This window comes from Paramisgurnus dabryanus, chromosome 15 (genome assembly GCF_030506205.2).
Source record: "Paramisgurnus dabryanus chromosome 15, PD_genome_1.1, whole genome shotgun sequence".
Classification (NCBI taxonomy): domain Eukaryota; kingdom Metazoa; phylum Chordata; class Actinopteri; order Cypriniformes; family Cobitidae; genus Paramisgurnus; species Paramisgurnus dabryanus.
The window spans coordinates 26,063,064-26,074,301 of NC_133351.1; the positions used below are offsets into that span (position 1 = coordinate 26,063,064).

The 11,238-nt window shown below is 35.9% G+C and overlaps 1 protein-coding gene across 1 annotated transcript; it reads right to left on the reverse strand.

Annotated features, from left to right (window-relative positions):
• Positions 1-774: 774 nt before the first annotated feature.
• LOC135782543 (nucleoside hydrolase-like) lies at positions 775-7,134 on the reverse strand. Its single transcript, XM_065292894.2, has 6 exons — positions 7,029-7,134; positions 4,892-5,076; positions 3,829-4,008; positions 3,642-3,753; positions 3,095-3,231; positions 775-1,172 (listed from the first exon to the last, which is right to left on the reverse strand). Exons 2-6 carry the CDS (start codon positions 5,066-5,068, stop codon positions 825-827), a joined length of 954 nt encoding a protein of 317 aa, XP_065148966.1. The 5' UTR covers positions 5,069-5,076; positions 7,029-7,134; the 3' UTR covers positions 775-824.
• Positions 7,135-11,238: the final 4,104 nt, after the last annotated feature.

Sequence of the window (11,238 nt, forward strand, 5' to 3'; positions counted from 1 at the left end):
GTCAAAGGATTTTTTTTCTGATTTGTCAAAATTTCTGGCTTCCAAATCCAACTTGATCATTGACTTAACTATAGCCCTTTTCACAGACATTACAGATAATACACGGAAAATGCATCTGGGATTTACTTGTAAAAAATCCCATAAAGACATCTGATGTGTTTAAAATCCTGCACTTGGTAGTGTTTTTTTTCTCTGCAGCGTCTAAAGTTTGCTTGTTCACAATATCTTCCTCATGTTGCCTTTTAATATGAGGGAGATTCCTTCAAATCGCCTTTTTGAGCGCATCTCCCTCTCACTGTTTTATTAATAAGGCAGGTATGTAATTTGATATCTGCTTTGCAGACCTCCTTGTTCACATCACACTAAGCACATTCATGTAAAATTATGATATTCTCAAAATACGACTCTAATTCCATATTGCTATGTGTTTAATCTCATTATTTTTTTTCTCGAAACCTCACAACTTTGACTTTATTCTTGAAATATTATGACTTTATTCCCAGAAATTATAAATAAAAAAAACTAGTTAAATCTCACATTATAATAACTTTAATCTTGAGATGTTTTTATTTTAGCTTGGCCCTAATCCTCCTCGATAATGGCTCGATTCTTGATTTTGGTTCTAGAACAGCATGCACAGAATTGTTAAGAAATAACAGAGGACACATCTCTGTGCAACCCTGGGAAGGCACATGAGGACATAAAGTAAATTAAACATTAAATGATTGGAAACATTTTAATGAAGTAGAGTCATTAATGCACTAGACACGAAAATCTACAAAGATGATTATAAAATACATTCATAAAATGAAATTATGGATATATTATTTTAAAGCATTCATCATAAGCATTTTAAATCGCTCTAAGTCCACCTTCTTTATGATGTGGACTTTGTGAGTTTTCTGCAGAAGTTCAAGATGATCTACAACCATCATTCCTCTGCAACAGTTGCCTGCAAGCTCTACTGTTACAGCTTTTTGGTCAGTTTCAATGAGATATTTGTCATCTATGGCAGCTGCCATGGCATAAGAATCACAGGAGATGAACCCCTGTCCTGATACCAGCTCCTTTTCCACTCTCTCACTGTGGCTGGACTCCATGCTGTGCTTAAAGATCTTTTTCATGAACCGAGTCTTATCTGTGTCCTGGGCCAGCCAGCCATCACAGAAGTCCTGTAACAGAACAAGTACAAATGCATTAAAAATATACTTAACACGTGCATCCTCCTAACCGTGTTGAGAGTCATGTACAGTGAAAAAGTGTTGGCTCCCTTCCTGATGTTTTTTTTACATGTTTGTCACACTTTTAATGTTTTAGATCATAAAAACATTTAAATTTTAATCAAAGATAACACAAGTAAACACTAAATGCAGTTTTTAAATCGACGTTTTTATTAAGCAGGGAAAACAAAATCCAAACCCACATGGCCCTGTGTGAAAAAGTGCTTGCCACCCCATTAAAACATAAATGTGGTTTATCACACCTGAGTTCAGTTTCTTTAGTCACATCCAGGCCTGGTTACTGCCACACCTGTTTGCAATCAAGATATCACTTAAATAGGACCTGCCTGACAAAGTGAAGTAGACCAAAAGATCCTCAAAAGCTACACATCATGTTGAGATCCAAAGAAATTCAGGATGAGAAATGAGAAAGAAAGTAATTAAGAGTCTGGAGTCATCAGTCTGGAAAAGGTTATAAAGCCATTTCTTAAGCTTTGGGACTCCAGTGAACCACAGTGAGAGCCATTATCCACAAACAGAACAGTGGTAAACATTCCAGGAGTCACCAGCCGACCAAAATTACCCCAAGAGCGCAGAGATGACTTATCCAAGAGGTCACAAAAGACCTCACAAAAACATCCAAAGAACTGCACGACTCACTTGCCTCAGTTAAGGTCAGAGTTCATGATTCCACCATAAGCAAGAGACTGGGCAAAAATGGTCTGCATGTTAGAGTACCAAGACGAAAACCACCGCTGAGCATAAAGACTCATCTCAGTTTTGCAAGAAAACATCTTGATGATCCCCAAGACTTTTGGGAAAATACTTGTTTGACTGACAAGACAAAAGTTTAACTTTTTGGAAGGTGTGTGTCCCATGACATCTGATGTAAAAGTTACACTGTATTCCAGAAAAAGAACATCATGCACCAATGGTAAAATATAGTGGTGTGATGGTCTGGTGCCATTTTGATGTTTTAGGACCTGAAATTCTTTGGAAGGCTGTGATAAATGGAAACATGAATTCTGCTGTCTACCAAAAAATCCTGAAGGACAATGTCCAGCCATCTGTTCATGACCTCAAGTTGAAGCGAACTTGTGTTTTGCAGCAGGACAATGATCCAAAACACCCCAGCAAGTCCACCTCTGATTGGCTAATGATAAACAAAACAAAGACTTTGGAGTGGCCTAGTCAGAGTCCTGACCTGAATCCTATTAAGATGCTATGGCATGACTTTAAGAGGTGGTTCATGCTCAAAATCCCTCCAATTTGGTTGAATTATAACATTTCTGCAAAGATGAGTGGAACAAAATCCTCCACAGCGCTGTAACAGACTCATTGCAAGTTATCGCAAACACTTGATTGCAGTTGTTGCTGCTAAGGGTGGCCCAAATTTATTAGGTTTAGAGGGCAAGCACTTTTTCACACAGGGCCATGTGGGTATGGATTTTGTTTTCCCTTCATAATTAAAAAACTTTATTTAAAACTGCATTTTGTGTTATCTTTGATTAATATTTGAATTGGTTTCATGATCTGAAACATTACAGTGTGACAAACATGCAAATCAGGAAACCTGTGTGTGTTTCTCTGTATGACTACCACTTCTGTTACATGACTGTCAACACTGTTAATCTGCATCAGAAAATCATGATTTTCAGCTATGAGAGACACTTTTACAGTATATATTATATTGTTATGGCCTTTAACATCTTGTGATCCATGAGTACAAATTATTGAAGTAATTTAAAATATAATCATGACTTTGGCCACCAAATTCACCTGCAATTATATAATCACCCACATGCATGCCTAAACCACCAAGAGTTGTTTCGATGTGCATGTATCTATTGTATTACAAGTCAAGAGGATCTTACCCAGGGTATTTTACTTCGACAGGTAAACTCCCAGGTTGCAACGTAAATTGGGCAAAGAAATTCATTTAGAACGATGTAAGCTGCTTCAGGATCAGCTGCAAAGTTGTATTCTCCACACATGGTGGTGTTCCCACGAGCTAAAGATAAATATTTGTCATTATTCTCCAGTTGGTTATAATTAGAGGAAAATAAAAAAAGAGTAAATCAAACTAAAACATTTACTAAAACATGCATAAAATCCACAGATTACCTAAATATTTCTGAGTGAAAATTAAAAATTAAGCATAAAACTTATTTATTGGATAATTTAACTAATTCACATTAACAATTCAAACTTACTAACTCCCTTACTAAAAATCCATCTTTGTTACTGAAATTCAAAGATGATATTAAAACATCTTACAAACGTCCTAACATTCTTATACTTGTATATTAACAAAATGCTTAGAAAATAGTTAAAATCATTGTGATCAGCAAAAGATTTGTGAAAATTAAATATATCAGCCAGCCATATTCTAGTTACGTATTAGGTGTTTTAGGGACTCACAATCTGTGTTGCCACCCATAATATAAAGGCCTTTGAGTTTCTGGGGGAATGTGGGATCAAGTTTCACTGCCAATGCTAGATTCGTCAGTGGAGCCGTGGCCACTAGAGATACCTTGAAGAACCAAGTAAAATTTATGGTAAGTGTTGGCAATGTGTGGTCCGTCCCTTTTTCAATATTTCTACGTACCTCCCCAGGATTTTCATTGACTATTCGAATCATGGCTGACACCGCTCCTTCTGCCTGAATGAGGTCCAAACCAGGAGCATTGGGATCTGGGGCATCCCCAAGTCCATCTGTCCCATGGAATTCTCCAGCACTGGTGATCTGACCCAAGAGTGATTTAGCTGCTCCACGGAATACAGGAATCTGAAGCAAATTAAACAAAATGTTTTTCCCAATTAAAGTGAAATGGTTGTCATGTGCTAGCTAGACAACAATGCATTATTGTGTACTAAGATGGGTGGAATCATCCAGGCTCTCAAAATAATTTAAAGGGGACAGAGAATGAAAAAAACATATTTACCTTGTCTTTGTTGAATAATGGTAGTCTACTCGCATTCACAAACATACAAAAAGTGCTAAACATGCTAACATCTCAATCTCATAGAAATTCCTCTTTTAGAAATGTCAGCCAGAAAACGGCCCAATCTGAAAAACTGATGCTTATGACATCACAGGCATCTCACTGCCCCTCCATTTTAAAATAATTGGCTACATTTTTTCAGTGGCAGCAAAGTCAGCAAATCAGTAATGAGATTGCAAGTTAAACCAGTAGGGGGAGCCAAATAGATGCAAAACCACTTGTTTAAAATCCCCCACCCTAATAGAGCAATCTGAGAGAGGTTTTTAGGAAGCTTCTAAGGCATTACAGACCCAAACAAAACATTTTTTGTCTACATGTCACGTCGCAGAAGAAGGATAAATACCCCATTCAATCATTCTATGTCACCTTTAAATCCCTGCAGTTTAAGCTATTTTAACCCATATGGTGTGGCTAACAGCAGGGACTTATCACTAGATCACTGTTGCTTGTAAGATGTGTTTAATAGTGTCAAGAGATGTCACAATAAATACTGACTGATGCCTGAAGAAGACATTTAGTTCTGAAAATTGTTTTGTTTCCTGTATTTTCTGTTTGTGTCTTAATAAAAAGAGTGAAAAATAAATATGGATGGACTTAAAAACTTAAACTTAAATGAAATGTTTTTTTTTTAAACTACATTAAATAAAGCATGCATGTCCGTGTTACCTCCAGATGATTACAAACATCCAGGACCCGCAGAACATTTTTGCAGACATTATCTATTTTAGTGTTTCCATGAACACAGGTGATGCCCAGGATCTGCACGTCTGGCACGGCCAAGGCCATCATAATGGCCTGAGCATCATCCACTCCACAATCAACATCCACAAGCAGTTTCTTCATGATGGATTCTAGATAATAAGAAAGAAATAAGAGATTCAGTTACCAGTGCTGGTGATGGACCCTGGTTAACAAATGTGCTGGTAAGAGTTTAAAGCCCACAAGGGGTCAGCCATGAGCTAAGCTCTGTGCACTTTAGGAGTACTGGTTAAACATTATTTATACAAATATGTGTATATGTTTACAGATTGTTTTTAAAAAAGCTTCACAGCTAACAAAATTGTTTTGCAAAACAAACAAACAAAAAACTGATGCTTGGCTGGCAGTGTTAGGTTGTTGATTTTTGTGTCTCTTCTACATGCACAGGCCTTTCAAGTTTACCAAAACTTTGGAATGAGATTATAGATCTATTAGTGGAGGGGACACTTGGGTATTTGCAGCATCGTCCCCTCAGCCCAACCCAATTCTTAAGTGTTTGCTAACAGTTTAATTTACCTATTATTTTGTAAACAAACCATTAATGAGCCCCATTCACTTTTCCCTATGGAAGTGAACGGGGCTCATGATTGGTTTGGTTACAAGCATTCCTCAAAATATCTTCCTTTGTGTTCTTCAGAACAAAGACATTTATATGGGTTTGTAACAACATGAAAGTGAGAAAATAATGACAGAATTTTTATGTATCTATACCACTTGTAATAAACTTGTAAAGTTACCCATTTTTCATACAAAGAAATGAAAGTGGTACCTAAATAAATTTTTAAAAATAAATTTTAGCATATTTTTGTTCATTATTATTTACTAAAGAAGGCATTTATGTAGGCTATATTAAGTACGAATTTGTACATGAAAATAGAGCACTTTAAGTACATTATAGAAGTATACTTTTTAGTGTGAGAGAGATAGGCTATAAATGTGTGAGAGAGATAGGCTATACATTTCAGCTTATAATGTTTTGTGTTAAGTTTGTTGCACATTTGATGCCTTGATGACAGGGCAATAATAATAAAATGCATATTTACTCTTTTCATTAATTTTAGGAAGCCTATCTAGTACTTCTCTTAAGTAAGCTATGCTTCTGGTTGCAAAGCTCTTGTAGAGTTTTTGACTAATTTAATAATTACTAACAAATTTAATTGTATTACCCAACATCAGCTCTCACTGTCTTTGATCAAAGGCAAGTGTTTTCATCAAGGAATCGTAAAATCGAAATGCTTTAAAAAGGGGGTTAATTAAATCTACCGCATTCATCTGATCTTGCTTTTGGACAAGTGGATGACATGAGTACCGCGAGAGCGATTTTAAATCAAACTCCTACGCAAGATTTCTCGCGGTACTCTGATGTCATCTGCTTGTCGGGTCTTATGCTGCCTTAACGTGCTATGGTAAATGATATTTTCCATTTGTGAACTGGTATTTCCCAGTGTGTTGTGTTCAAGTCTGCCTGATCACTCATAGGCTCCTATTGACTGCTAGCTAGCATCTGCTAGCTGCTAGGTAACACCAAACCATAACGGTATTTTTAAAAGTGACACTGAGTGTTAATGCATTATATTACAATTGTCAATGACACAACATTGTATAGGCTACAAAAACTATGTGCTAACATTAGGAAAAACATTTAGTGTACAATCCTACTCTTCAGTTGCTCTCCGCCATTTTGAAAAGGTCAAAGGTTATCTCATCTCGGCAACTCAGGCATCAAAATATTCTACTCGACAGAACTGCCCTGCGCTTCGTCCATTAATTTGATATAGCAGGAAAAGCTCTCTTTTACTTCTCAGCGTGAGAAATGCAAGGTGTTTGAGCGTGTGAACCAGCTGAAATGTGTGTCGGTGAATGCGTGGGACTTGAGAGCCCTGTAACATGCAGCTGATGTATCATTTACGTCTAGCATACACAGTGCAAGAGTTCTGCACACGGTTTAATATCAAACCTTGAGCAACTGTAAAAGTGAAAGAAACTGTAACTAGTGTTTGCTGAATCAGGTGACCAAATGAATAAGGATGTCCAAATTTCTTACCTGTGGTGAAGTCTCGCTTATTAAAGAAGTTCAGACGCACTTCCAGTAGACTTCTCCTTGTGTTTAAACAGAGGTTTCTTTGTCTGTTGTTAGTGCAGGAGTTTGAGTTAATATGTAACGTTAAAGCAATTTAAAGCTGTAGGTGGCCCTGATGGGCGTTGCACAAGATCTTGGGCCCTATTCATAGGCAGTCCTGATGGGCCCCATGCCCCACCCCCATATATTCCAGCCTTTTCAAGGGCCCTCTCTTCCTTTGGGGCCCTGGTAATCAGTATTGGTTTTTAACCCCAGTCTGACGCCCCTGGATGGGCGATAATTTGCATGCGATGTCATGCGCATCTTGTCAGTAAAGCTGGTTCATTGATTAGTAGTAATCACCTGCTATTCAGATGAAGGGGCATTTACTACACAAAGCCATAGTTCACTGATAAGCTGGGCCATATCGTATGCGAAATCGCCCAGATTCACTGACGAGATGCGCAATGACAATTACATGCAAATTATCGCCCATTCCTATAGGATGTAACGCCACAGATAAGAGACTCTGGCTGCGTCCGAAGTAGGCGAGAAATCCCCAGATGTCTTACTGACTAAAGTCCTCCCAGATTATGAAGCAAGGATCGATGGATTTTAAATCTTTTAAATAGTAAAATTTTGTTTCACTTCTATATGTTTTCGTTTATTGTTGGTTTTATTCATTCATTTTTTTATTCATGTTTCCTGTTGTTTTAAGTTCAGTCCTTCCAGAAAAACACTGACATTTTTGTGATTGTTGTGGGCAAAATATCTCTCATTCCCAAACCAGACAAAGATGTAACTATAATTGATAACTGGCACCCTACCACTCTTCTCAATTTTGATTATAAACAAATCACTTCCATACTTGCTAAGAGATTAAAACAACATTTAATTATCATTAAAGAAACACAGACTGGATTTATGAAAGGTCGTCGTATTAGTTGTAATTCTCGACTTGTTTTGGATCTTATTGATTTTAGAGATGAAATCAAATCTGATGCAATTATCTTATTCCTCAATTATTATAAGGCCTTTGACACTGTAAAGCACCAATTCCTTATAAACTCTTTAGAGGCTTTTGGAATTCCCTTGAAACTCATATATTGTTCAAACGTTGTACAAAGAAATAGATAGTTGTATAATTTTAAATTCACGTACATTACCAAGGTTTCCTATTCTTCGCGGAATACTTCAAGGTTGCCCTTTGAGTCCCTTTTTATTATTATTTGTTGTAGAAACATTATCCATAGATATTTTGCAAAATAATAACTTTTCTGGCCTTTGTATCTTTAACAAAGAGATTTGAATCTCACAATTAGCAGATGATACTACTTTATTTTTGAAGAATAAAGAGCAAGTTTATCCAGTCTTATCTACAATCAATGCTTTCTCTGTCTTTGGGCTCAAACTTAATTTATGTAAATGTGAAATTATTTGCTTATTTGACACTGTAGAAACTGAAAATATTCCAATTAAAAATGAAGTTAAATAGTTGGGAATTCATATAACAAAAAATTAAGAAATTTAGAAATTAGTAGACAATTTCTGAATTTCTCTCATCGGTTATTGAAAACAAAATATATTTTTATTAAGTGGCTCCGAAGAGATTTATCAATTTTAGGCAGAGTTTTCTTATCCAAAATAGAAGGAGTATCCAGATTTGCGTACCCTTCCCTGTCTTTGGCTGTAGATAATCACACCTTTGGCAAACAAAAGGAGTGATGGGGGTCTTGAAGTCCTGAATTTTGAGGATACCAACAATACATTTAAAATAAATTGGTTAAAAAGATGTTTGCTTGGTCAGATCTTTTGTGATATTTCATTCCTAATAATATATTTAAGAGGGTAGGTGGCCTTTCTTTTTTGATGAAATGTAATTACTCCACTAGTAAATTAAACTGGCTAGATTCCATCAACAAGCTTTGTTAGCCTGGAAACGTTTACAACCACAACTTTCCCCCCACAAAATTTCCATTTTATGGAATAATAATTTGAAATAAATAATTTGTTGCTGATCTATTCAATCCTAATTGTGATCTGTTGTCTTATGAATGCTTTATGTATATGTCCTGTTTCATTTAAAGAATTTAAATCTGTAATAAAGGCAATTCCTGATGGATTAATATATGTCTAATGAAAGCCTTTACCCATAACTTTCACAGTTATGTTGTTTCAATTTTAGTTAAAGAATGTAATAATTCATTTATCCGTCAACTTTTAATCTCGCAACTCAATTTCTCCAAAAATGATTTTTTGGGTTCTAAAATAGATAACATTAAATGGAAGAAAACATGGTTTTTACCATATAAATACTGTATACCAAATAAAGTGAAAGAAGTGCACTTAAAAATTTTGCATAATATATATGTATGCTTTTTTATATACATTTTGTGACGTAGCCAATAATGTATCTATCCATGTATCTAAATGACATTTCTGGGGGGGAAAACAAACGCGAATGTACTTAAGTTAGCCTACTGTTTAAGCGCTCGTTAACTAGCCTACTCATTGAAATTAAGTACCTTCATTTGATTTGAGTTGGAGGCTGCGTCCGAAACCGCAAACTCACTGAGTATGATTTTTCTACGTGTCCTGTCAGAAGAGATTTAGAAGAGAGATTAAATAAGATTTTTGCACACGTGATACATGTTACTTTTCACAGCGCAGGGCAGGATGGACTAATCATTGATTGATTCAAGCATATGCCAAATTTACATTGCGGTGGGTTTTAGTGTGTCAAACACTTACGCTTTGGGATTATCAGAGAAACATTTTCTATTAGTTGTATGTTCTTTGAGAAATTAATACTTTTATTTGACATAAAAACCATCATAAAATAGCATGCGATTTGAGCCACAGAGCTCACCCTGGAGGAAGAACATCAGATGGCAGTTTTGACTTCCTATCCCTAATAGCGTAGTTATTACGACGCACACCACACGCACAGCATTTTTTTATTATAGGTTGCTATAATCAACTCCTTCATACGATGCTTACTCTTTTAATGAAGTCTCTTAAAGTTTGAAAAATGTAAAAGATACTTCTATTGTAAAACAGTCTGTATTGCCGTCTTGTAGTCCTAAATGTCTTCTGTTTTAATTTGATCAAATTTTTGGAGTTTCTGTCTTTGATGGCTGTTTTCCTGTAACGATGTTTATATGTTCTGTAATAAAGGAAAAAAACACACTCCTAATAAAAACAAAATAAAAAAATTAGCCAATCATAACAGCTGCCATAGGTATTATTTTGACTGTATTATAAATAATGTATCATTTCCGGTCCGGTCTAAGCGTTTATTTTTAGCCCGACAGATAATAAGCCTCGTTTAATCACCTTTGAAGTGTAAATATGATAATGTATTTTAAATTATTTACATACATTCCTTTTAAACATATTGCTCTGGTATCTGTGACTAAAAGCGCTATGGCTTGCAGTCACAATCCCAATAATTTATGGGTACAGTGACACTTCTTCTTCAATTGATGCAAGACAATTTTAGACTTGACAGAAATGTAGGATAAATGTGCATACTGCCAAAAGTTTTGGGACACCTCTCAAAATCATTAAATTCCAGTGTCCAATCACTTCCATGGCCTCAGGAACTCTTAATGCTTCATCATACAAAGACGTTTTGGACAATTTCATGCTCCCAACTTTAATGCTCCCAACTTTAATGTGCACCAGTGCACAAAGCGTTCCATAAAGGCATGGATGAGCGAGTTGAACTTGACTGGCCTGCACCTCAACCCAACAGAACATCTTTGGGAGAGTGAAGTCTTCGAGCGAGTCCTTCTTGTCCAACATCAGTGTCTGACCTTAAAAATTTGCTTTTAGAAGAATGGTCAAAAATTCCCATAAAACACTCCTAAACTAAGTAGAAAGTCTTCCAAGAAGAGTTGAAGCTGTTATAGCTGCAAAGGATGGGTCAACGCCATATTAAACCCAATGGATTAAGAATGGGATGTCATTCAGGTTTATATAAAAGCAGGTGTCCCAAAACGTTTGACAATATAGTGTAGGCCATAGCAAAAGTCTAGGTTTGTATGCATTTACCTTGCATAATGTTGATATTTTTCATAAATCATTTAATTAATTTTTTTTCTAACATTTGACGTCTATTTTGTTAAATAAAAAGATAACATAAAACAAAAAGGTGGCATGAGGTTTCATCCAGCATGTTAATTTAATTTAA

Coding starts and splice junctions, on each gene's coding strand:
- LOC135782543 (XM_065292894.2), bottom strand. CDS start 5,068: ATGAAGAAACTGCTTGTGGATGTTGATTGTGGAGTGGATGATGCTCAG. Junction 4,009..4,891: donor ATGTTTGTAATCATCTGGAG/GTAACACGGACA, acceptor AATTTGCTTCAG/ATTCCTGTATTCCGTGGAGC. Junction 3,232..3,641: donor TATGGGTGGCAACACAGATT/GTGAGTCCCTAA, acceptor ATTTATCTTTAG/CTCGTGGGAACACCACCATG.